The sequence below is a fragment of the Rattus norvegicus genome, chromosome 18, assembly GCF_021556685.1.
Source record: "Rattus norvegicus strain SHRSP/BbbUtx chromosome 18, alternate assembly SHRSP_T2T, whole genome shotgun sequence".
Taxonomy (NCBI): domain Eukaryota; kingdom Metazoa; phylum Chordata; class Mammalia; order Rodentia; family Muridae; genus Rattus; species Rattus norvegicus.
The window spans coordinates 56,616,327-56,643,212 of record NC_141551.1 but is presented as its reverse complement, the minus strand read 5'-3'; the positions used below and the strand labels follow the sequence as shown (position 1 = coordinate 56,643,212).

The following is a 26,886-nucleotide window of genomic DNA, read 5'->3' as shown; positions in this document are numbered from 1 at the left end:
GCTGGCTGTGTTAATGCTGTTAGTTTAATGTTGACTGTTAATGAGGACGAGTCAGTTTGGAGAGGAGCACGCAGTATTTGCTTGGCGTTGTCAGCCTTGCACCAAGGTCCCATGCCTGTCAGCCTAGAATGCAGGGCACTAAGTAAAGCATCCCTGGCTCTCAGCTGCCACTGGGCTCCTAGTGTACAAGATCCAGGATGAGACGGGACTGTAGATAAAGAGAAGGTCAAGAGTGGCGACCAGTCTGTGAGCTTGGGAAGGGCCGCCTGCCCCAAGAAGCCTGCAGTCTGAGCCTCTGTCAGGGAGGCAAGCTTCTGCTCACCTACAACCTGAGACCTGTCTTTTTGAGACACAAATCAGTCTTTCCATTGAAACGAGAGTTGGGGACAGTTTTTTCAAGTGGGAACAGGATGAAGAAAGTGAAGTATGGGTTCACCAGTTGGTGTAGTAAATAGAGGCTAGCACTGTGAGAACCCCACTGGCAGTGATGGCCCAGGCTCTGGGAACCCCTCATGTTCAGAAGCGTCAGAGCTGGGCCGAGCTGAGGACGAAGTTCATATGCTCTCCCCATGTCGCCCATCCATGGAGGAGGTCGAGCTTGGACGTGGAGGGCAGCAGGACTCTGCTGTCCCGCTTCAGCAGAACTGGTAGTTGTTAGGCTGCAGCAGGGGCTGGGCGATGTCCCCTGGCTCACAGCAGGCCAGGTGCTCACTGGAGCTCTCCTCTTCAGGCTCACTGCTGCTACCACCACTGCCACCACCACTGTCACTGCTGCTGCTACTGCTGCTGCTGCTGCTTGGCAGGTTAGCATAGTCCTGGGGGGAGAAGACGGCTGACGTTTATTCAGGCCCAGCCCAGCCTGCTCTAGCCAACCAGGCATCTACTCCACCCCTCTTACCTGCTCTCTCCTCTCCAGTCGGGCCTGTTCCTGGAGGAGGAAGCAGATCTGCTGGAAGGTAGGTCTTTTGGTAGGCTCCAGGTCCCAGCAGGACTGCATGATGCTGTATCTAGAAACAAAACAAACATGGCCCACGACAGCCTCCTCAGGATGTCATCACACATCACTAGGGAAACATATCTAGTAAAGGACCCCCAAAACTAATCAAAAGTAAGTTGAAGGCTAGAGATTTGGCCCAGTGATACAGCACCTATTAGCATGCTCAAGGCCCCTGGGCTCAAAGTTTAGAACCTCAATGCAGTGAGGGAAGCCTGGCTCTGGCACCTTGTAGACAAAGACCAGGGCATGTACTCTTACAAGAATTACCCAAACCCTAGAGTTTTCCCCACCCCTGGGTTGAGTGCCTCTGCATACATGTTCTCCGGTGCAAATACAGGCTGGGCCATTTGGTATCCATCCTTCACCAGTTTGTAGAACTTGTTGTTCACTAAGATGCCTGGGTAGGGGTTCAGACCTGCAAAGTCCAAGATCATGTAAGAGACCACACTTGCTTCTAGCCTCCCCACCCACATGCCTCTCAGGCAGAGTGTAAAGGTCCCATCCCAGCTGTAGGAGAGCGGAAACCACTGGGACCCCTAGGGGCAGCAGAACGCAGTAAGTACACTTGGGCTTTGGGAGGCAACAGCCTTCAGCCCCTCATTACCTAGCACACACAGTCCAGTATGGACTTTGGAAGTAAACTGAACAAAGCCTGGGTGGTGAGTTGGGAAAGGGGTGGTGCCGGGAGATCACTTGGTAGTGCAGTTAAGGACTCAGCACAAGGGCCCTGTGCCCAGTCCCTAGTAAATGGGGGCTAGAAGGTGTCTAGTCTTCAGTAGCATGTAGGCAGGTTTCTAAGGGGCAGTGACATTCTAGGGCTACTGCAGGGCAGCGGCAAGGGAAGGAAGGACCCAGGAAGTGTACATCGGCCAGAGTGCACACAGGTGCTGCAGGGCTGGTTCAAGAACCCGCACCATTCCTTTGTTCCCGCCAGCCCTTGCTCTGTCTTGGACACCAGACATCTTTGACTAGATTTCATCCATGAGGTTCAAGGCACCAATAGCATAGGCAGACAGGTCAACCCTCGGGTGTGCCTGAGGCAGGCTTAGCAGCTCACCAAGTGAGAAAATCTCCCAGAGGAGGATGCCGTAGGACCACACATCACTCTGAACTGTGTAGACGCAGTCGAAGATGCTCTCTGGGGCCATCCACTTTACAGGCAGGCGGGCCTGACAAGACAGTACCAGGTCACTCGAGGGCTCTCCACAGCCTGCCCAGCCAGCTGCTCTCCCTCTCAGTACTCACATTGCCCTTGACAACATAGTTAGAGTCATTCATGATGTCCCTAGCCAGCCCAAAGTCCCCAATCTTGGCCACATGTCCGCTGGTCAACAGCACATTTCGAGCAGCTACATCACGATGGATGCACTAAAGAAAGCACAAGGATATTAGTCTTTTTATCCCTCCTTGAGGCCTGGAGGAACAGTACGAGGTCTTGGGTCCCTGATGAGGGAATAGACAGATAAAAGTTTTGGTAGTCTACAGTCTACTCCTGTCTAAACCTGTGCAGGCCTGAGGTCCGAGAGATTTTGATGTGGACAATTTAACATTTAGAAAGCCCCCCAGCGGGGCTGGGGATTTAGCTCAGTGGTAGAGCGCTTACCTAGGAAGCGCAAGGCCCTGGGTTCGGTCCCCAGCTCCGAAAAAAAAAAGAACCAAAAAAAAAAAAAAGAAAGCCCCCCAGCCCTGTTTCTCAGGTCCCTCTAGCCCTCTGAGCCACAGAAACTGAACTAGGCTGCTACTACCTCAGAGGCAATGAGTCCCTGAGCAGTCTCTGGCCCACCTCAATACCAGCAGCTGCCACCTCTAAGTATACAATACCAGGTGCTTCCCCAAGCATTTGCATACATAATAGCCTATTAGGCCCATAAACAATTCCTGAGAATACCCACTTTTGAAGGCAAAGACCCTGAGGCTTACAGAATCTAAATTGTCAAAGCAAAGAGAAGAACCAGAAGTCAAACCATTGCCCCTTAAGAATGTTATGAGAATGGTGGTCTGAGCCCCAACATCCTTACAGCTTATCCAACAAGACTGTTTTATGAGGAGAAACAACTGTTGTCTTGTTTGCTTGGCTGAGTAAGACCATTGTTAAGCCTCTTTGTGGCCACACAGGGAAGCAGGCATACCAAGACCTCCAGGAGGAGCCAGCTTAGGGTACTGCTTCCTCCCACTGCCTTCTGAGGCCCTCTGTACACTCCTCCATTCCTTGTTGCTTCTCAACTGGGCCATCTCTCCTCCCCTTCCTCATTCCCACAGCCAGTAGGAATTAAGCTTTCCTCCACCCAGACTCACATTTTTAGAAGCAAGGAAAGCCATGCCCTGAGCCACTTGGCTAGAGAAGTGAAGCAGGTCCCAGAGCTCCAGCGGCCGGCTGGCCTCTTTGTCCAGATCTATAGTAGGAAAAGGTTATCAAGGAAATCCTGTCAAACCTTGCTCTTCCTCAGCCCCAGTCCCCGGGCCCTAGGCCCATCCACCCTTCTCTCCCCGCATCCTGGTACCTCCGTACCTTGCTTAAAGAAGGAGTCATTTGAGGAAGTCGAAACAGGCCTCATCTCCACATAGGTATCTACGCCCTGACTGGAGAAGCCACTGTCCCTGGGTAGGAAAGAGAAGGGGGAAATAATCCCATTGCTGCCTAGCCCAGGCACTGTCCTCCAGCTGCCCCATGGATTCCCTTAGTCATTCAGAGGGGAAGGAACCTAAAGGTCAGCTGAATGTCCCTCTCTGATAAGGGAGGCCCTATGCTACATTCTACTTGAGCAATCATTGTGCCCTGCTTAGCCACTCCCAGTGCCAGAGACACCCCTCTATCATTAGGGCATCACAGCCTGTTCAGAGTGCTTCATTGCTCCTGCGTGCCCCTGGGATTTCCTTCTGGTCTTTACTCTATCCTCAAAGGCAGGAAGAAGTTGTCTCTGTGGCTGCCCTGCTGAAATGTGAGTCCATTCCAGGCCCCTTCCCTGATCTCCCAGCAGCATTACACAAGTTAGCTTCTCATTAGTGGATGGCACTACGGCTCAGGGAGTAAAGGCACAAACTGCCGAGCCTGATAACCTGAGCTCAACCCCGGGGAGCCATCAGGTGGAAAGAGTGAGACCCAGCATATACACGTGCGTTACCAATCAATCAATCAACCAATCAATGCAAAAATAAAAATTTAAGATCACACAAGAATGGGGCTGGAGAGATTGCTTAGCAAGAGCACTTGCTCATTTAGAGGATCCGGGTTCGGCTTCCAGCACCCACACGATGGCTCACAACTACTTTTAACCATCTTCTGGCCATTGTGAGCATCAGGGACACAGGTAGTACTCACACAGACACACACTCATATATTCGCTTCTTGAAAAATTGCTTGGAGAAGTTTGAACATTCCCCATGGCCAGAACAGCCAACTCACAACATGAAGTTTGCCCAGAGCAGAGCATAAATTGGCTCAGGGCATCTAAGTCTCAGACAGTCTCTTTCAGTAGAGATCGTGTCCCTGTAGGTTTGGGTGGACAGGTAACACCCAGAAATACCCAGACACTCGCTATGGTGGCAGGCCATCTGAAGAAGCACAGTTCCTGCCCTGATCAGCCACTATGATGCTGATTAGCCAGCCAAAGCTGGTTTGTCAGCAGCAGCTCAACACCAAAATTTGCCCTCAGGCTCCCAGAAGAAGAAACTAGGATCTCCCATTAGTATCCACGGTATGATCACCATCTTCTTGTTCTGGAAACCATACTTCTATAGTAGTATAACTTGGATCCATAGGTCGGACCTGTTGCTTTGCCTGTCTGCACACTTGTAGAAGGGAGCTAGGGTACCTCCTCTCCCTTCAGCTCCCCCAGGCTCAGCAGCTGCCAATGCCTACACTATAAGGACAGTGCACACTCGCCTCATTCTGAGTGTGGGCTGCTCCCAGTAGTTCAGCATCAGGGCACAACCTACCATGACCCAACACTGAGACTCTAACTTAAAACAGCAGACTTAGCCTAGGTTCCCTCTCTGTCCCATTCATGGGTAACATGAAACTTGTTTCTTCCCTTCTCTGCTTCCCCATGTGGCTCTGTCCATAGCCTCTGGTGACTTCCAGGAATCCCAGAACAGCAGAAGATCCTGAGGGGTTCAACACTTTGTTGTCTGAACTGGAGACTGAGGCCTGAGTGAACCAGGAACCTCACTGTAGGCCACAATGTTTTGTTACCTCCATCCAACAACTAATAAACTCAGTTCTCTCTTCCCCACAGGGGTGTGTGTGTGTGTGTGTGTGTGTGTGTGTGTGTGTGTGTGTGTGTGTGTGTTGTGTGTGTGTGTGTTGTGTGTGTGTGTGTGTGTGTGTGTGTGTGTGTGTGTGTGTGTGGACAGAGAGAGAGAGAGAGAGAGAGAGAGAGAGAGAGAGAGAGAAGACAGCCATGTGTCCTGCAGCCCCCACAGACATGCTGTGGGACAACCAGGGGCGAGCATTTACTCCAATTCCTCAGGAAGGTTATATGTCCATGAATCTATGAACCCGTCTCTCAATTGAGCTTTTCATCTTTGTCCTTCACATTCCTGAAACATGGCCGGTATGCAGATATTTGGGGAATGATGGGAATGTGTTGTAAGAAAGCAGAGTTGCCTTAAACCCGGGGGCAGGTATTCTTCATAGCCAAGATTGGGGTGGGGCCTCCCACCCTGGACTCCTCTCTCTCCTGTCCTCTGCCAGCAAGCTACCTGCGCACATATTTCTTCTCCAGGTGGATGTTCTTGTAGCTGGAGTCCCCCTCGGGGTCCTGACCAGGACTCAGGCTGGGTCCCAGCATAGCCTCGGCCTTCCTTCGAAGGAAGTTGAGAAGGTCTCCGTAGCAGCAGTATTCGGTGATGACCAGGACAGGCCCTAAGGCAGCCGGAAGTGAGAATGAAAGAGGTGCACCTCAGGGCCCCACTGTCCATGCGAACAGGAGCCTCTGGCCTGGGGACCAGTATACCTGAGTCCAATCTTGCAAAAACTAAAGAAAACTTAGGAGTTTAGCCTACTCTAGTGTGACTGTGCTTGATTTAATCTCAGTTCTAGGAAGGCTAAGACAACAAGATCTCAAGTTTAAGGCCATCCTGGGCTACATAGGAAATTCCAAACAGGCCTGGATTAAAATAAGGCTGTCTCTCAAAAACAGGAAAATAAGAAAATTTTATCTCAAAAATTCTGTCTTTAGAGGAAGTCCAGGGCAGTTCAGTATAGGACAAAGCCACTTTAGAATGAAGAGGAGGGAGGTGACTTGTAGTCTTGGTGCGTGTAAGTCTGGGCTTCTTAAAAGGTGCATTTGGGATTTCATGTTGCATTCCCCGTAAGTTGGCTCAGCAGGCTCCACACAGATATCTGCCTCAGCCAGGAGCAGCTCTTGGAATAGTAGGGATTTGGAGGCAGGGCCTTAGAGCAAGGCACTTAGAGCAAATGAGAAGGGGATCTTGGAGTCAGATATCCAGGGACCCTTGGATACCCAAGACCACCAGTCCTACCCCCACCCCATTTCTGCCCAGCTCTTACCTCCATGAGTACAGGCTCCCAAGAGGTTGACAATGTTCTCATGCTGTCCCAGGTGACTCATGATCTTCAGTTCTGACATTAGGGCCTCCTTCTCATCGGCATGAGCCGTGGCTGGGAGATGGGACCAAAGTCAGAGCAAGCAGGGGACACCCAGAGACCCAGATGGATCAGAGTCCAAAAGAGGGATGAGAAATGCAGACATACAAATGGGAGGGAGGGAGGGAGGGAGGGAGGGAGGGAGGGAGGGAGGGAAAGGAGAACAGATCCCAACAGGTTGAAAGCGTGTGCCTCTTGTGACAGCAGAGCCAGACTATTTGCAGCAGGCCCCACCCCCCAGTCCCATCACACGCCCCAGCCCCCTGCACCTTCCCCTACTCACACTTGAGCATCTTCACAGCCACCTTCATCACTGCATCTTCTTTGCCCAGACCAAAGGCTGTGGCCTCCACCACCTTCCCAAAGGCACCAGCTCCGAGAGTCTTACCTATCACACACACACACAGGCTCCTTAGGTTCCTGAGGCTCACAGGGCCCCTGCAACCCCCATGTGCCCTATGATGGGAGTTCACAGAAAGCTGAGGTGCTCTCTCTCTCTCTCTCACCAAATTGCAGGTTGTTCCGGGGAAACTCCCACTTCTCATTGTAGGGCAACTGGGTAGGGTCGATGAAGGTGTAGTTGTTGCCCTCGTAGCTCTCAATGATCTTCCAGCGCACCTGATATTTCGGCTTCTGTAGAAGGAAAGAGAGGCATGGAGCTGATGAACAAGCAGCCCAACCTTGCATCTCACCTCCCAAGAGCACGGGAGGACAATCCAGAAGCTCTCAGCCTGCTATGTGCTGAGAGGGACCATGGCATCTTCTGGGCAGAGCATCAATAGCTAGACCGTGCTTGATTCTGCCTTATGTGACCTTCCCTTCTTCAAGCCTCAGTTTCCCTAGCTGCTCATTCGTATAAAGTGACTTCTGAAGCCCTTGATGACACTGAATCTGATAATTCCTGGTCCAAGATGGAGGGTAGACGTTGAGAACGATCCATTCATTCATGAACCTGTCCATTCTCTCATCCAAACAGTTGTTGGTGGTTTTGTTTTGGGTGCTAGGGATAGGGCCAGGGTCTTGTATATGCATAAGTACATACCACACAACTAAGCTATTCTCCAGCCCCACTTTAATTTTCAATTCTAGTGAAATATACAAAACAGAAAATGTACCGTCCAAACATTTTAAGCAAATGCCTCAGTAGTATTGAGTACATTAGCGCTCGATAGGAAACCAACTTCCAGAACTCTTTTGACCTTATAGAACCCAGCGGAGAGCAGTCCCCTACTCCCCTACTCTTTCTAGCCACTGGAAGACATGACTCTACTTTGTCTCTAATCATTTTACTGTTCTGGGTATTTCATGTCAGCAGAGTCATGTGGCATCTTTTGGGACCAACTCCTTTCCCTGAGCATCATCTCATCACCTCAACTATGCTGAGGTCAGAATTTGCTCTCTCCTCCAGGCTGAATAATACAGCCTCCCAGACAGTTTACTGAACATGTATTTCTATTACGCATGATTAATTCATTATTGAACAAGGCAACCTCTTGGCCCCGTGGGGTTGACATTTGAGTGGCTAAGAGAGACATTCAGCTTAAATATATAGCTAGGAAATGGTCAAATAATACCTCGAAAGATGTGCAAATAGTGTTGGGTCTGTTATGGGGCTATCCAGGCACTTTCTGATTGAGACTGAGGCTACAAGTTGAAGCCACATCTGGCACATAATTTTGGTCAAAAGCTCCTGGCTAGGGAGGTTATTAGCCCTAGTGGGGAATACCCAGCTGCTGTTTTGATAAATGCATATGGTGGTGCCTGCCAATTAACCTTCTAAATAAACTTGTTTATCCCCATAGATAGTGCTGTTCTCGGCTTCCCTTAGAGAAGCTGCTGTTTGCAACAGTCAGCAGTTAACTGCAGACTCATGACTAACAAAGTGCTGAGAGTGAGCGATTGGTGGACACTGGGCCATAAAGGAGACATCTGCTTCGCTCCAAGGCTCAGAGGACACTATAGAAAAGAGCGTTAGAGCTGGAGCAGGCTGGAGGGCTAGGGAATACTGTCTTCGGGCATGACGTACCTGTTGCCTTGAACTTACAGCAGCTGTGGGCACCGGCCTAAGAACTGGGCTGGATTAGTCTTATCAACATCCTGTCATGGGGGAGGAAGAGGGCCACAAGTGCCCCCCTCCCTGAATATCTGTAGGCAGTTAATGATTACTGGGGGGTGGGAGAGACGTTTTCTTAAGTCGTAGAGCCCAATCTCTGTAAATAACTCACCCTACACTTCTATAAGCAACCCTAACGAAAGATATTAGAACATCTGCATGTATACAAACACACAAACACACACAAGATACATATACATGCATACACCCGCATACACACACATATGTCCACAAATTAAAGTGAAAGAGGAGTTTGGGGACAGAAAGGGGAACAAGGGTATGGGAGGGGGACAAGAGAGGGTAACAGGAGGTGAACGTGATCAATATTATAAATATACATTAAGTACATGTTTGAAGATGTCACATGAAACCCACTATTATATATTATACATAATCAATATATACTAACAAATGTTATTTTAATTTTTTTATTATTCTATGTGTATGGGTGTTTTTGCCTACGTGTATGCCTGTGCACCACGAACATGCCTGGTATCCAATGAGGTCAGAAGAGGAGATTGGATTTCCAGATTGTTTTGAATCAACTATGAGTGCTGGGAATTGAGCCTGGGTCCTCTAGAAGAGCAGTCAGCGCTCTTAACCTCCGAGCCATATTTGCAGTCCCAGAAACAAATGGTTTAAAACAGTTGAAAAAAAAAATAACATCACGAAGCCTACGAAGCAGGGTGACAGGGCAGAGGGTGATGTACAAGTCAGGAGAGTCCCTGAGGAGCCAGGGAGGGTTCCAGGCATAGAGCACACAAATGCTGGGCAGTCTTGAGATGGGCTCAAGGAGACCCTGTGGCTTTGGAAATGAGAGGGGAACTTCCATGCAAGGTCAGGAGGCCTCTAAGACAGGAGCTATCTCCTATCTCTAGGGAGGAGGAAGGAGTGCTGAGGAAGAGTCCTCTGACAAAGGGGGTGCCCTGCACATTACATATTCTGCTGCCTCTCCCCAGTTCCCTCTCAGGTTCTCAGGAGCCTTTCAACCCAGGTAAGTTGGCGTCTGGACAGAAGGGAGTAGACACGTCATCTTTCCCTGCCCCAGGAGGAGCTGCATGAGAGAATCATGTCAAGAGCTGCCCTGATGGAGTACTGATGGAATGCCACATTTACGGAACAGTGGAAGCTAGGCTGGGGTAATGAAAGACACCAAGACCTTGGGTCCACAGACCAACTTGTATTCAGTCAGGCCTTGTGGACAGGGATTGGGCTGTGTCTAGCAACCAAGGGTTTTTAGCAAGAGGAGCTAAAGGATGCGTGAATTAGTGTTGGAGGAGGTAGCCTATTGCTGAAGTCTTTACATAGCTACACGGAAGATCTTCCAGCTGGATCTTTGAGAGAGAAGGCTATAGTTAGGTATGAGGAAGAACATGCCTAGCTGGGGATGAGGGTGCACACTGTGATTCTTGGGAAATGGAAGCAGGAGGATCAGGTGTTCAAGGCCAGCCTTAGCTACAGAGGGAGTTTGAGGCTATCCTCAAAGCTATAGAAGACCCAGTCCCCAAAACAACAAAACAAAACCAACCAAGCAAACAAACAAACACAAAGCAACACTTCTAGCAACAGCAACAATAAAGCCTGTGTGTGTTATGGCAAAGTGGCTGGAGCAAGATCTGGATGACCCCTCCTGTTACTTCCATCTCCAGGAGTCTCTGTGGCTGCAACTGTTTTTCTCCTAGCCACTTCTGCTTCCCCTGTTCCTCTGCAGCTGGGCTGAGTCAGCCCTCCCACCTCTGCTAGGACAATGTTGGAAGGGATGGTGTGTAAGGGGGAAGGGAGGTTCAGCTGGAAGCTCGCCTGGCTGAATCCATGATATGACTACTGAGCCCCTGCCAACCTCAAGAATTCCTTCCATCCCTAGCGACTTTGGGGGCCCGTCCCTGTGACGGTAGGGTGGTCTGTCAGGTCCCTTCCTAGAAGGAGGGATGACTGGAATGCCAGCCACAGGGGCTTTCCTTTCTTGGGAGCTGGGCCTAGCTAAATCTTCACTGCATATCAATCCACCAGTTGCTCATGCTAGCCCTAAGCTGAGGTTCTCCACTGATTCCCTGACAGATTGAAGAGGGCTTGCAAACATCAGATCTTGGCCACCCTCCCCATCAAACCTTTGGTCTGTGGGGGTAGGCATTGAGTCTGTGGATGGTGTCGACCTGAGTACATCTCACTGGAAGCTTTCCAGACCCTCCTCCTCCTCCTCCTCCTCCTCCTCCTCCTCCTCCTCCTCCTCCTCCTCCTCCTCCTCCTCCTCCTCCTCCTTAAATTTAGGCCTGGGCCCAGAATCTGTTCAGTGGTCTCTTTCTGAGTCTATCCTTCCCTTCTCTCTACCCATCATCCTCTCTTTCTTCTCCCTATCCCCGGGGCCAGCTGACTCAGGTCCTTTCCCCTTCCCCTGTGCCTTCCCCACTGTTGCGGTTTTTCTGGGGGGACAGAAGAAGATGACTCAGCCCTTAGCAGAAGCAACCCTTCCACAGACAGGCCACGTCTCACCCAGACGGGGGATAAAGACAGGTGGGGCCACAAGAGGCTGGCCAGTAGAGAGCTGCTGACTACCTTGCCTCTTTCAGGTCTTTCTTTCAGGAGCACTTCAGTCTGTGGGCATCAAAGGGTGAAAGGGAAAGGACAGCCTGAGGCTGCCAAGTCCCCTGGCTTTGGCCTACACAGAAGCAGTTACATTTCCTGGATGGGAAATGAGAAGGTATCTGGAATGATATATTTAGAAAACGGTGCTGTAGAGAGAGCTGAAGTATCCTAGACCACCATTAAATGAGGCCAGTCAGTCAAGGCAGAAAGAGCTGTGGGATCCTGGTGGGGCACCAGAGACCGCTTTTAGTTCCACATGAGGAAGGACTTTGTGTTTGTCCAAGGATAGGTATCCATGGCAGTGACTAAGTTATGTCTGGGTGGCAAGTAGCACCCAGAAGCCACTTTGGTGTGTGGTCAAGGACATGCCAACTTTAGCCACACTCCCATCCCACCATGCGTGAGCTAACTGGATCTGCAGGCAACTTCCTCCTTGTAAGGAAGCACACTGACTGCTGTCTTTGACACACTACCCCTCCTCCATACATACATGTTGGAGAATTTTGGTAACAACCTGCCACCTTGAACTCCATTTTACAGATGGAGAAAGGAGCTTTAACATACCCACTGCCTTATAGTCCCATAGGCAGAGACAGGCAGGGACAGGCACCTTTTAGGCACACCCTCATTTTTACACCTTCTCCTGCCCCCAACAGGAAAGCCTAGGGTTACAGTGTTAGGAGCTCCTTGGTGCCAGCCCATGTTGACACACAGAAGACTCCTACTGAAGAGCTCTAGTTGCATAACAGCCTGTCAGAATAAGCAAACATGAGCAGGGGCCATTTACATTTGGCTTCTTTGGGTTCCTGGCCCAGCTCTGCTGCCCAACTCACCTGCTTGTACTTGTACAAGAGCAGCAGCAGCAGTAGTACCAGCAGAGACATGACAGATATACAGGCCACCACCACTGGAGTGAACAGGTACTCATCAGGGAGCTGCTTGCTTTGTCCTAGAAGGGGAGGACAGAGGAGTGAGCAGGTGGAGAGAGGTGTATGTAGTCTCACCCTGCTGCCAGTGTTCAGCCACTGCTTGCACACAAACCCCAGTGATAGGGCCTTATCTCTCTCTCTCTCTCTCTCTCTCTCTCTCTCTCTCTCTCTCTCTCTCTCTCTCACACACACACACACACACACACACACACACACACTTGTGGGCAGAAAGGCCTTCTGGGAGTTGCACCTATATCCTCCTCGGCTTTCCTGCAGTTTCCCTCTGTGTCCTTAAGAGCTCAGCAGCCTTCTGAGTCTGAGGGGCAGCTCAGGGGCCCCAAGTCTCACCTTCCTGACCTCTAATCCTAGTTATCTTGATGTTGTAGGAAGCAGAGTTCATTTCCATGCCCAACTAGGAGCTTGGGTCCCTTAGTAGACCAGTGACAAATTAGGACATCTCTGAATATCTCAGGTTTGTCATCCTTCCAAAATGGAGGAAGACAGGACTTTGCTGCTAGAGGAGTGAGGAGCCAGAGGTGATGCTTGGTACAATAACAACATTCCTCACAATGGTTGCTCCACCACTTAGAATGGCCACAATCAGCAGTGACACAGAGCATTCTCAGACAAAAGGGGCAACCAGCCCAGCAGCAACTGCTCCAGGTTATTGACTGGAGGACAGAACAGACATAATCCCTCAGCCAAGTAGAAACCAAGGGTCTACCCTGTTCAATCTGGATTGAGAGCTTTGCCCAGGCTCTGACAAAGTAAGTGCCTTCTTCTGAGTGAGACAAAAAACGGTACGAGCTCCATGTCATCACTGGGCAAACCTTTGCACAGTGGCCTTCAGTGGGCAGGACTGTGTCTCAGGATTGAGCAGGGGCAGGGAACAAGGAGGAAGCTAGAGAGAGATGGAGAAAGCATCATTTCTAGCCCTGAACTTGGGATGAGCTGAATTTCTTCATCCAATTCCTCTCTCCCTCACACAAGAAAGAACAGAAGCCAAAGGATCAGGCTCAGCATTTCTCTGTTTCTCAGTCCTCTCTTAGTCTCTGACTGGATCGCTTTGCCTCATTCTTTTTTCCCCCAACTCCCTGACCTCCTTTCCTCATCAGTTCCCAGTGAAGGACTCTGGACCTCTCCATGTAGTTGTGCCTGGAGCTCTGTGACTCAGGATCAGCCAGGGTGACCCAGAGGTGAATCTCAGCATGGTTAGGAATCCCTGGGTGAGAGAGCAAGCAATCTCCACATGTCTGATGTCCATTCTGGCTGAGGAGGAGGAACGATACATTACCTAGGGAGATGGCCCTGAAGAACTGGGAGCTGTTACCCACATTGTTGTGGGCTCTGCAAACATAAGTCATGTTGTGCTTTAGGGTCCCAATGGGCAGCTGGCTCTGAAGGATCACTCTGTGGAAGGGCTTCTGACTCAGGACTTCAGGTTGTGTGTCATCCCAAACCTGCGAGGCCTGGGCCTCATCACACCTGGAACAACAGACTTTGATTCAGGGCTTCAGAGTCTTCCATATCAACATGTCCCTCCCAGTCATGGGTGCCCCACCCAGAGGCTCAGCCTAAGGAGGAAAATCAAGCCCACTGACCTATCGGTGTGGCCCCTGCACTCCATCCATGTCACGTTGGGCTGAGGATACCCAGAGACATCACAGAGCAGGACATCAGAGCCGTTCACAGGTATCCATGTAACACTGACTTCTGGGGGGTCTGAGGAGGGAAGGAAGGGTGGAGGAGGGCAGGATCAACCTTAGGGGCAGGTTTTCTGTCTCTTGACCACCTGGCCTGAACCTGCTACCCAGACCCCTCCCGGTACACCCAACCCTGGGCAGCCTGTCCCTGTCACTCACATCGCAGGGTGAGCTCAAAGGTCAGATTATTCCAGCCTGCCTTGTTTTGTGCCATTAAGGAGTAGCGGCCGGCCTCCAAGGGCTTTACACGGTTCAGGTGGAGTTTGAATGAGTAGCTGCAAGACAGTCAAGAGATGTTACTGTTATCATCAGGTATCCTGTGCAGGACAGTGGCACATCCTTTGTTCAAGGGTCAGGGCACAGAGGCCTTGTTTGAGCCAGGTCTTCAGAAGTGTACCACGGAGACAGGAGAAACCACCTACCCAGGCCTTCACTGTCCTCTCATTCTTTGTCCCCTGCCACTGAAGGTTTATTAGAGATGATGTTTACAAGGTCCTGGGAGGACAAGTCCCTCCTCCTTCTTACCACTGGACCAATTGTTCACAAACACCAAGCCCCCTACTGAAAATCCCTAATATGCTAGCCCTGTCCTAAGGGTGATAACAGAGAGAAGAGACAGCACTACTTCTAAGCTGTGTAGCTACAGAAACCAGTGCTCTCCTTGTTGGCTGTGGGACCTTAGACAGGCGCTCAACTGCTGTGGTCTTTCTTGGCTCTGACAGTGGTGCTGACGGTTTTTATGTTTGTGTTTTGTTCAGTTTGGTTTGGTTTTTTGTTCACAGGCTTGGCCGGAGGGTTGAAGGGATGTGTGTTTAGAATGCTGGACAAGAACCCAAATCATTATAGGGACTTAATTTAATGGTGTCCCTTATTACAGGAAAGCAAAAGCTGATGCAGAAAGTCACCTTTGACTGATTCCGGGTAGTTTCCTTACTTTCTAACTGAGAATGTGCCTATTATGAGTGTGGTTGTTATGTTTGAGACATGGTCAGACACAGCCCAGGCTGGCCTCGAACTTGCTCTGTAGCCTTGAACCCCTCATCCCTCTGCTTCCATTGCCCATAACACACACGTGCCCTCATGTCCAGCTAATGAATGCATTATTTAGGTAATAAACACATTTTACAGGGCTAGGGAGATGGCTCAGTGGTTTGGAGCACACCCTCTTGCAGAGGACCCAGGTTTGGTTCCCAGCACCAACATGATGACCCACAACCCCCAGTTCCAGAGGATTTTGGCACCTTCTTCTGACTCTCCAGGTACCAGACACACAAGTGGCACACACATATACATGCAAGCAAAGTATACACATAAATTAAAATAAATATTTAAAATATATTCCTCCCCCCCCAATCCCTAGATAAGAGTTCCTCTGTGTAGCCCTGGCTGTCCTGGAACTCACTTTGAACTTCAGGCTGGCCTCAAACTCAGAGATCCACCTGCCTCTGCCCCGAGTGCTGGGATTAGAGGTGTTACAATACATTTTTTTTAAAGATTTATTTATTTTATGTATATGAGTACACTGTAGCTGTCTTCAGACACACCAGAAGAGGGCATCAGACCTCATTACAGATGGTTGTGAGCCACCATGTGGTTGCTGGGATTTGAACTCAGGACCTCTGGAAGAGCAGTCAGTGCTCTTAACCACTGAGCCATCTCTCCAGCCCGTTACAATACATTTTAAGATTTTGTTTTGTTTTGTCTTTTGTTTCCCAAGACAGGGTTTCTCCATGTAGTCCTGGCTGTCCTGGAACTCACTCTGTAGACCAGGTTGGCTTCAAACTCACAGAGTTCTGCCTGCCTCTGCCTCCCAAGTACTGGATTAAAGGTGTGTGCCACCACCGCCCAGCTTAAGACTTATTTTTATTTTATGCATATAAATGTTTTGCCTGCTTTTATGTGTGTGTACCTGGTATGTGCCTGGTGCCCATGGAGGTTAAAAGGGGGTATAGGATCCACTGGATCTTAAATTACAGACAGTTAAGATTCCGAAATGGACCCTAGTCCTTTGCAAGGCCAGCAAGTGCTCTTTAACCTCTCTAGCACTGATGACAGAGAAGTACCAGGTTTTGCTTGGACAGGGTCTACACCCACTGCTAGACTAAATTTCCCCTATTGAGAAGGCAGTCTTGGACTGGGGGTTGGCCCACCTAACAACCTTTAGGCCCTGGGTTAGGAGAGTAAAACCCTTAAGGACCTGGTTCATTCAGAGGTAGGTAGCACAGCTCTACAGTGGAGGTCATGTGACTATCCCAAATTCTGAGAGTAGAATGAAGTAGAGGGGGCTTGGAGGAAACATGTATCCTGAAAGTATCCCAGAGCCCAAGAAGAGGGCTGCTAGAAGGAGGCTCTAAAGAAAATTACTCCTTCCGCAAATGGATGATTGCGTCCCTCTGCCCCCTCCCCATGTGAATTTGGCAGGTGCCTCCTATGATTGTTTTCTCAAATACATCCTGGGGTGGGAAGTCATGATCATTTCCTACATTGGCCATGAGAAGGACAGATGAAGCTGAGAGGTTCCCAGGGACCCTGACAACATGGACCCCCAGAAATGGTAGAGTAGCTGAGGAAAATACTGGGCTCCCTGGTGACACAAGGCGTGGACACACACACACACACACACACACACGTGTGTGTGGGCTGACAGGTGGTACCTGTATGTGGTCCATTGGGTTCTAAACTCAAGATTGTGTGGGTCTTCAAAGAACGGCCCTAGGTAGGTCCAGTTGTAACGCTGTAGGCCAGGGTAGGCATCTGCAATGACTGTGAGGTCGAGGTTCTCACCCACAGACACCTCCTGCAAGAGGCTCTGCTCAGAGGTCAAGTTTAAGTAGGCACTCTCTAGAAATCAACACAGGAGATCCGGGTTAGTGGGGAGATGGCCTTCTTCATGTGTTCACTGGACCACCCGCCCCTTGACCCAGTGTCTGAGTATATTTGTACACCAGGTTCATAGCCTCCACCCCAGCCAGGACTCACCTCTGCCACCTCTTTTTCCCACTGCTGTCTATTCATCCACTCAACTGTCCAAACTCTTCCCACAACCTCAATTAACTCTGGACTCATCACCTTGGACCACTGGGGAAGCCTAATTTTCTCTCTGCTCCTCTCCCAGAACACCAGAACGTCCTGTTGACCCATCTTACCCAGGCTGACCAAGCCTTCCAACTGTTTCTCACCTCCTCCAGGAGAAACTCTAGGTCTTTACATGGGATCTCAGAGCTGTTGGACACTACCTGTCCCGCGCGACCTCGCCAGCAAGAATACGCGGGAATACACGAATCCTTCTGTAGCCAAAATGCTTATTATTTATTAATAATAGAGGGCGGCGGGGCGCCAGCATGGCGCGGCTTATATACACCCTAGCGAGGCGCATCCACACCTGATTGGTCACTTACCCATGATCTCATTAGGCACGCCCCGGAGTGGGCAAAGACCTGACACGAAGGCACTCTTGCACATGCGCACACAGTTAACTTCCTGAAAGGAAGTCGGCTGGTGTGGCGGAGGCCAGCGCCATCTTGTGTTTTGTTTTGTTTTGTTTTTTTCTTTTCTTTTTTTTTTTCGGAGCTGGGGACCGAACCCAGGGCCTTGCGCTTGCTAGGCAAGCGCTCTACCACTGAGCTAAATCCCCAACCCCCAGCGCCATCTTGTAATGGTGAAACTATCTCGGCCTTCCACGTGGGGCGCAGTGGAAGCCAGCGCCATCTTGTGGTGGCGAATGTTATTGCGACCCTCTACAACTACCTGCCCAATTTACCTCTCTGACCTCATGTGGCACCTCTCATCATGCCAACACAACCCCATTGGTATGAATCTGGCACGTAGAGCCATCTTTTTTAAATATTTTATTTTATTTTATTAATGTGAGTATACTGTCACTCTCTTCAGACACACCAGAAGAGGACATTCAATTCCATTACAGATGGTTATGAGCCACCACATGGTTGCTGGGAATTGAACTCAGGTCCTCTGGAAGAACAGTCAGTGCTTTTTTTTTTTTTTTTTTTTTTTTTTGGTTCTTTTTTTCGGAGCTGGGGATCGAACCCAGGGCCTTGCGCTTCCTAGGTAAGCGCTCTACCACTGAGCTAAATCCCCAGCCCCCAGTCAGTGCTCTTAACCACTGAGCTATCTCTCCAGCCCTCTAGAGCTATCTTCATGGCACAACAGTTGCTCCATGAACTAGAGCTCTCTTGCCCAAGTGTCTGAGCTTGCCCTCCATCAACTTCAAGCCTGAACACACATCTGGGCAAAAGTTGAATGAGCACACACATTTATGGCATTGACTCCTGAATGCCTGCACTAGGAAGCATGTTGGCTGGTGGTGTAATAGGAGGACAACCTTTCGTGAGTTCTGGCTCTCTTCCCTTTACCTTGCAGCGTTTGGAGGAGCTCCGTGTGTGTGTGTGTGTGTGTGTGTGTGTGTGTGTGTGTGTGTGTGTGTACGCGCTCCAAGGCCACTAAGTCATGCTTCCTTCATCTCCTCCCTCTGACTCTCAGTCAGACATGGGTCTGTTAGCAGGCCACACTGCTAGAGCATACGCTGAGCCCCTTCTCCCCATGTAGAACTGCTGTGTAGTTGGCTTCTCAGCCTAGAATACCTCTGCTTCCAACTCAATAGCCAGGCAATAGGACATCTTAAGCCCATCATTCTTCATCGTTGTGGTTGGCACCCTCCCCACTTTCTATGTCTTAGTCTACATCCACCATTGTGGCTGCTCCCAGCATCCCATCTCTCCTTCATCCAGCACCAGGGTGAGCCTTCTGATACAGTATTTGCTTGCACACTCTAGGACCTCGCCAGAGCTTCTTCTAGGTTTTCTAAATGCTCTTGTTTACTATTAATATTCTCATTTTTTTCAGGTAAAGGAATTGAGACACAAAGAGGTTGTTCCATATAATGTTTGGCAGAGCCATGTTTGATGGTGTGCAGAAGTGTGTGCTCCTGACTGCCAAGTCCCTTCTGTGCAAGCCGAGCCCTGTGGAGACCTCAGCCCTGACCTCTCAACAGGGCGGAGTGCAAATTTTCCACCCACTCTGCTAAGGCTCCATCACCACCAGGCTCCTGCCTCAGCTTCACTCCCGCATCACCATTGCACCCACTCTCTATTTGCCAGGTGGGTTCTTAGCTGCTTTGGTGTCTCAAAGATGCTTGGGCTCTCTTCCCTTGAGGCTTGCACGCGGTGTATCTCTTCTAGATGCTCTGTTCCCTTCCTTTCTCACTGAGGCCCAGCAGCTCCCTGATCATCCACCTTGGCCCAGCTTAGAGGCCCCAGTTAGAGGGACCACTGATGTTTAAGGATACAATCATGGCAGAGAGGCACTGTCTGCTGGTGTGTTCATATGATACCCTAATGCTCAGAAATGAGTGACCCACATGAGCTGCAGTAGGGAGCAGCTGGGCACCGATCCCAGCCCAGAACAGAATACATTAAAGTAAACCATGACCCATGCTCTGCTGGAGGAAGTTGAGGGTCTAGGAAGTCTCCTAAGACGAGGCTCCAGGATTAAGCCGCCCTCTTTCCATCATCACCTTCATCTCCCGACAGTCACAGGCCTCCCCCATTGCCTGATGCTCACCCACCACCTGGAAGTTCATGGTGGCCGTGTTCGAGCCAGCTGCGTTGTTGGCCACACAGGAATATATGCCAGCATCTTGGAAGTCCACAGCATTGAGGTTAAGAGTCAGGACCTTTTTATAAGCGTTGTCTTGGAAGTCACTGTTTATGGGGATTTCCAACTGTAGACAGAAAGAAATGAGATGTTTTCGACAACCCAAAATTGTTTAGGATCTGAATTCAAATCCTCCACCTCTAAAACCATGCTCTGCCTGTGCATGGCAAGGGACTGAACTCTGAGTCTCAATTGCTTCATCTATAAAATGGGAGGAATCTCAGGCCCCTGCCCCTCTGTTAAAGTGAGAGTGGGTAGACTCACAAAGCAAGGGCTCAGGGCTGGAGCTGACACACGACTTACATGGGGGTGAGGAATCTAAGAGGTAACCTCTCCATTCCTTCCGAGGGACTCCTCATCTTCCCTCTCACTCAGTCTTTCCGAAATAACCACCATGCCTCCATACTTCTAAGGGAGCCTAGGAATTCCTCATTCTGTCTGCAGGGAGCTTTCCACAAGCTTCTGCAAAGGAACAAGCTAATCCCAGAAAGGGTTAGATTGCCACCCCTAGCAGCTGGAGCCAGCTGCTGTTGGCACGGGGTCTCAGACCCCTATTCCCTAGGCCACAGCCATGTCCCCAGCCCAGAAAGGTAGTTTGAGGTGAAGATTCCTTTGCTGAGAGGATGGGCAGATTTCACCTGGCCATCTCCTACCCCCAGGGACTGACCTTGGTGTCTCCACGTTTGAGGATAACGTTGAATTCAACTTCTGAGTGAGTGGCCGAGCACACGATCTGGGCAGCCTCCCCTCGAATCCTCACCAGCTTAGTAGGTTCCAATATGATGTGTGGGGGCCCTGGGTGGGCTGAGGCCAGAAACACAACCCATGAACCCCTAGATTCTCTGCTCAAGCTTCCATCATTCTCCCAATCCAAACCCTGGAGGGTGGCCCTGATACCTCAGTGTTCCCAACAAGCAAGTCCCCAGGAAGAGTCCGCTTTCTGTGTTACCCACTAACGCTGCTTCCCAGAACTGTTCTCAGCTTCCTGCCTCTCATTTCATCCCCCTCCTGGCAGCCAAAGTCAGGTCCCTTTCTTGGGCCCCTCACCTGTGTAAACATTCACCCTCAGAATAAAGCCAGTTCCTGACTGGACATGGTAGCACACACCTTTACATTTAGCACTTAGTAGGCACATGTAGGAGTTCTAGCCCAGTCAGAGCTAAATAGTGAGACCCTGTCTCAAAAATAAGGGGCCATGGGATGCTTGCTGTATACTCCACTGCAGCTAGAGGTCCATCACAGGGTAGCATCTGCCTTCTTTCCTATAGTCCTTTGCTTTCTATGCCTTGGAATGGTATCTACTCTTGTCCTGTCAATTTGGTGGTAGTGGTGGTGGTGGTGGTGGTGGTGGTGGTGGTGGTGGTGGTGGTGATGGTGGTGGTAGTGGTGTTGATGGTGGTGGTGGTGGTGATGGTGGTGGTAGTGGTGTTGATGGTGGTGGTGGTGGTGATGGTGGTGGTAGTGGTGTTGATGGTGGTGGTGGTGGTTATGGTGGTGGAGTTGGTTGTACGGTGTTTAGTATGCAGGGCTGTGTATTAAACCCAAGGTAACTGTTCTTCTACTGAGCTACATCCCCAGCGTGTGTGTGTGTGTGTGTGTGTGTGTGTGTGTGTGTGTAACATAATTCTTATATGGAGATTCAAAGACTACCTTGGAGAGTCATCATGTAAGTCTCAAACTCAGGGATCAAACTCAGGTCTTCAGTCTTGGCAGCAAGGATCTTTACCATCTCACTGGTTCTTTAACAATCTTTTAAATTCCACTTACATATGTGTGTGTTTGTGTGAGTGCACACACATGTGTGCCTGCATGTGGCCACAGTGCCCATGTGGAGGTCAGAGGACAACTCCCTATAATAGAGGTTCTCTCCTCTACTACGAGAGTTCCAGGGATCCCACTTGGTCACTAGCCTTGGTGGCAAGTGGCTTAACATAACAAGCTAGCCCCTGGTGTTTTTTTGTTACTGGCTGTCATTATATAGCTCAGGCTGTTCAATGCTGGGAATACAGATCTCCTCCACTACGCTCAGTTCCAACTGGTGGCCGTTAGCCCCAAAGTTCTTCAGAGAGCTCGTGGGTAGAAGAATTACCCTCCCCACTACACCTCACCCTGGCCTTTCCTGGTTGCTTCTCCTACACAGCCTGATCAACCTTCTATTCTGCCTTTCTAGTATAATGTCTACTGTAAGTAGATGCTGCTTAGCGCCATGCCTGACACACAGAAGTCACAGAGCAAGCCTAAAAATTAAGCCTAGTATCCTGATGGGTGAAGACAGCCTGGACCAAGACACATGGAGGTCTACCTACAGGGAGGATTCATTTCCCAAATGCTCTTTAGCCAATTGCCCTGGTTAGCTCACCACAGCTGCCCTCGTGGTCAGATTCCCACCCAACACACCTCCCCCCACTTGCCCTGGAGAGAAACGAGCAGTTGAAAAAAGAGAGAGAGCCGTTTCTGTCCTCCCTCTACCCATGCCTGGCTGGGTTTTTCCCATCCTACTTACCTCGATTCACCTTAAGCCGGATGCCAATGGAGGTGGATTCCCTAGCGTTCACAACAGCCTTGCACATGTAGGTATGACTGTCAAGGAATTTAGCCTTGTGGATAATGAACCCTCGCCATGGTAAGAAGGAGTAGACCGTTTTGCGTGAGACTGGTCTGCCCCACTCCCTCACCAGTGAGACACTGTCCTTCAGTGTGGGGTCAGTGATCAGACAGGGCAGCACAGCTTCCTGGCCCTCAAACACTGTCACCTCCTGTGCTAGCAAATTCCAGGGCCGGACAGGATCTGGGAAGAGGAGGGGTCAAAGTGACAACTGAACATTAGTGACGGGAGGATCAAAAGCCTGGGCATTTGCCCCAAGTCACACTGTACTGGACCGTTCAGAGAACGGTTGGCCTCTGGAATCAGGTGCTTCTAAGGCACTTGTTGCTACGTGATCACGGGTAAAAGATTCAAGCCCACCAAGGCTCTGGAGAATGGAGATAATCATAGAATTTACCTCACGAGCATTAGCACTGCTGTAGGTGCTTAGTCATGACCAATGCCAGTGGCTAGCCCTTCTGCCCAATATGGCGAGTTTAGAGTTCTCACCTTTGACGTACAAGTGGATGGCGGTACTGCCCCGCATAGGGTCTTCAAGCTCAGTACAACGGTAGGTCCCAGTGTTTTTGAAGGTGGCGTTTTTTGTGATCAGGATGCTTCCAGGAGATTCAGAGTCCAAGGTCCAGTAGGGAGAGATGGGGCCATCCCATTCCACACTGCCATTGCTCACACATCGCAGGGTCACTGTTGCACCTGGCTCTACAACCAGCTCTGGGCCACTAGGCTCGATGACAGGGGCCCCTTGACCTGGAGGAGGTGGCAGACACAAGTGAGGCCTGGGATGCACCCCAGGTGTTCCCCAACACTGGGCCATGCTTTGGAAGGGATAGTTCTGGTATGGAAATGAATCTGTATTCATAACTCTATTGACATCTGCCATGCCCAGGGGGCTCATCTCTGAGACTGGCCTGGGCACCTCCTTAGCCTCACATGTAGGCATCTCCACAAAACTATGGCAGCCCAGCTCTCTGTATCATTTCCCACCCCAGGAGAGGGCTCCATCATTCTCATGTACAAAGCGGGCTGTGACTGCATGCAAGCAATCACATGTAAGCAAGACAAGTTTCAAATAAGCAACTAGAGAAACAGATGGCCAAGCCCTGACTTTTCATTCGGGAAAGAAGAAAAGACACCTGAGTTCTTAGCTCAGAAGAAAGAAAGAGCTTCCAAGCGTCTCCTGCTGTCCCATTCCTTTCATTGGAGCATCAGGTCCCTGCACTGTGGGGTGGCCTGAGGCCATCTGTCCATCAGAGCCCTTGGTCTTTTCACCCACAAGTGCAGACAATGAGCCCATTTCCCCACCATGCTAAGCTGTTCTGGTGCCAGGAAACCTTTTGCCTCATCACCTGTTCCAGTAAAGTCTCACAGGGGGCTTGGATGCCACACTTATGAATGAGACTCCTGAGGTGCCCAGTCTGCCCTCGCTTCTCTGGGCCTGTTGGATTTCTTGGCAGCTAATCTCTTTTAAGGAAAATTTGCTTGAAGGAGAAAGGAGAACTCAAAACCCTTGTCAGGTCTTCGGGAAGGAGGCTCGTTGCCTGTGTAGTGTCAGCATTTTTTCCCAGGCTTGAAATAGGGGTAAAGGGGGGAAGTGAGAACTGATTCACAGCCTCTGAGGGCCTGGCAGGCACCCCTGGCCTGTGTGGGCGGAAACACATTGCTGGCACCCGGCTGGCCCTGGTTTCCGCCCAACCCATGGCCCTTCTACACTGGGGTTCTCACTTCTGCTTCCCTGGCCTCCTGGCCATTGTCCTTCTCACACAGTGAAGGACTCTTGGAGAGGGGGGACAATGTACTGGGTCTCAGAACACACTGTGCACAGCCTGTCTGTGCCACTGTCTTGTTTGCTGACCCCACAAGTCAACCCCTCCTACACAGTGACATGGCAGCCCCAAGGGCGTCAAGTCCTTAGCGTATTCCAGTGTTTCCTATCACCACTCTCAATGGGTACTACACACACACACACACACACACACACACACACACACACACACACACACACACAGGCTCCAGCCCAGAAATGGAAAGTCTCCTCTCCTAAATGACTTCAGCCTGGTTTAATGTCTGCTCTAATTCAAACCTACTAGAATCGTGGATCCACATGCCCAAGCTTCCAACCAGCTGGATGTAGAACAGAGGAGAATAGCGCCACTGCTGTGGCTCTCCTGGCAGTGATCAGGAGGAAGAGGCACAAGCTATTTCACCCTGGACTCACATTGACTATAGCTAGGGACTCTGACAGTCATTGACCCTCTGGACATCAGTGCTCCTCTGACCCATGAGAACAATCTCAGTGGTCACCTCGAGGGCAGCAGAGCATGAAAGTCCTCTTGCCCTGGCCTACTGTCCTCATACCACATTGCTAATGTCTCTCTTGTGCCTGCTACATGGGACCTTAACCCTTTACGTCACAGCATAGGACTTTGGGTTCTATGACTCGGCTCCTGCCTTACCTCCCAGACACTGTTCCTTTCCCCAAGGCTACTCTGCTCTGCTTATCTTTGTCTCCTGTCGTGGCCTCCAGGAAATGTGCTCTGGGAGAGGCTTCTGTCTTACTTCTCCCCAGCCTGTTGCCCTGGATATTTACACAGAACAGGGCTGAAACATTCCACGTAAGCCACACGGTGTTCTCACTTCCCACTGGCATGGTTGACGGGAGGGAAGCCCCACTCATCACTACCTTCTCTTGGATGAGCACCTGATGGCCACTGAGCCCCTGTTCCTGTCCATTCTCATCTCACATCTTCTCTTTCAAATTCTCCCCATGACCCAAACCCTCTCCTCTTTGTACTTGCAAAATGGACCGTCAGCTCCAGGAACTCCCCAACCTCCTGCACTCATGACTGACCACCACTCAAAGAGAAGAGACCAGTCTCTCTCTCAGTCTCTCTCTCTCTCTCTCTCTCTCTCTCCCTCCCTCCCTCCCTCCCTCCCTCCCTCTCCATCACCTCCCCTCTGTGTGTGTGTGTGTGTGTGTGTGTGTGTGTGTGTGTGTGACTCTAAGTGATACAACACCATTCCAGCTCCCACAAAAGCCCCCATGGTCCCACCCACTCATCAATAATCAGCCAGGTTAAAACCTTAGGCTTCCCACTGTTATCTCCCACCTTTTCTTCCTTTGGAGCTGGACACTGGACAGACAGATGCATGCACACACACAAACACGCACACACACGCACGCAAGCATGTATGCACTCAAACTCAATGCCCCACAAGCAGCCCTCAAGATAAAGACTGAATAAGCAGTGAATCAAAATCACAGGATTTTCTGGGACGTGAGGAATAACTGTTTCTTCCTTAGCTGAGTCAGGGCTGCATTAACATGCACATCTGTCACACGTCCTTCAGTGGTATTCTTAAGAATGCGTGCTTTCTAATGCATACCAATCCCATTCTACTAGGAATGTGTCAGTGCACAAGCCACTGAGTTCAGCTGAGCTAGCAAAAAGCCTTCAGTGGACTGTCATCTCACCAGAGGGCTAGAAGTACCAATTCCCCCAGGGACCAGAGTGAGACTATCCTTCCCCACCAAGTCCCATCTTCCCTCAAGGCCTTTTCAAATAAGCAGTGGGTTGGTATAGAGTGTGTGTGTGTGTGTGTGTGTGTGTGTGTGTGTGTGTGTGTGTGTGTGTTAGGCCAGATGGAGCCTAGATGTGATTCTTGGGCCATTCTGGGCCATTCATGTTAGTTCTCACCTCAGTCAGACCCTCTCCAAGATGGCAGTTTTAAGCAGCTTCCCCTGCCTGAGAAGTTGGGGGAGATACCTAGGAAGCCAGTGTCTGGGGAGACTCTCTCTGGCCTTCCCCCGGCCCTGCTCTAGCATTCTTATTTGCTTAATCACAGGATTTCTCGTTCACCCATGTTCTCCTTCAATTCCTATCCAAACTTTTCACCCTGGAGCCCTGGGCTAGAGAGGCCTCTTCTTTCCTCTACCCTGACCCTTTCTTTCATCCAAGCCTTCTAAGAAAGGGCCTTTCTGAGCCAGGTCCTACTTAACCAGAGCCTGCTGGGCTGTCCAGCTGGTGGGACCACTCAAGGAAGAGCTGAAAAGTTTACTGAGTAGCCCGACTCACAAGATTTTCTCAGAAATGTAAATCTCAGTCCTACCAAGACCTGTTAGAATCCACCTTCAAGGAGACTCCCAGGTAATTTCCCGTGTGCACAGGAGACAACCAAAAGCATTGCTCTCAAGTTGGGCCCACTACCGCCCTCCTGCCTGCCAGAAGGTAGATGTGGATGGTGGTCCTGAAAATACCAGGGCCACACTCAGAGCACACTGTGAGTCAAAGGTCAAGCTGAGACAAACCCACAGCACCAGCCGGGCTGGGTCCACCCACACTCACCTACTCTTCTCCCCAGATAAAATCTGCACTCCTATGCCAGAGAGGTGGAAGCGGAGAATGGGACAGCGATGCCCTCTTTGTAACAGTCCCCGAGCATCCCTTTTTCTGCCCTTACCATGCCAAGCTGTGGCCAGCAGCAGGACCAGAGGAGCCCCCAGCTCCATAGCCTCCAGGGGTTAGCGTGGGACGATGCAGGTTGGAAAGTCGGCTGGGCACAGGGCTCCCAGCTGCTAACTCTGTAGGGATGGGAACAGAGGAACACGTTCTTGTCTGTTGTAGTGGCTCCTCTTCCCCTTTTTTAGGTTGGCTGAAAGGGAACTACAGAGTTTGGA

General features: G+C 50.4%; 1 protein-coding gene and 1 long non-coding RNA gene across 4 annotated transcripts; one reads left to right on the top strand and one right to left on the bottom strand.

The window, feature by feature from the left end:
* Positions 1–2: 2 nt before the first annotated feature.
* Csf1r (colony stimulating factor 1 receptor) lies at positions 3–26,826 on the bottom strand. 3 transcript variants are annotated; one of them, NM_001437512.1, is given in 21 exon segments: positions 3–815; positions 899–1,007; positions 1,313–1,412; positions 2,055–2,166; positions 2,243–2,365; positions 3,293–3,390; positions 3,507–3,595; positions 5,699–5,861; positions 6,510–6,620; positions 6,889–6,993; positions 7,112–7,238; positions 12,135–12,250; positions 13,525–13,715; positions 13,832–13,952; positions 14,093–14,208; positions 16,588–16,774; positions 19,514–19,673; positions 20,274–20,410; positions 22,110–22,394; positions 22,701–22,958; positions 26,670–26,826. In NM_001437512.1, coding segments are annotated over 21 exon segments (2,937 nt in total). In that variant the 5' UTR covers positions 26,719–26,826; the 3' UTR covers positions 3–635.
* Positions 17,499–21,996, top strand: LOC147999825 (uncharacterized). Its single transcript, XR_015643039.1, has 3 exons — positions 17,499–17,920; positions 18,045–21,031; positions 21,069–21,996. It is a non-coding gene; the product is annotated as an uncharacterized LOC147999825 (long non-coding RNA).
* Positions 26,827–26,886: the final 60 nt, after the last annotated feature.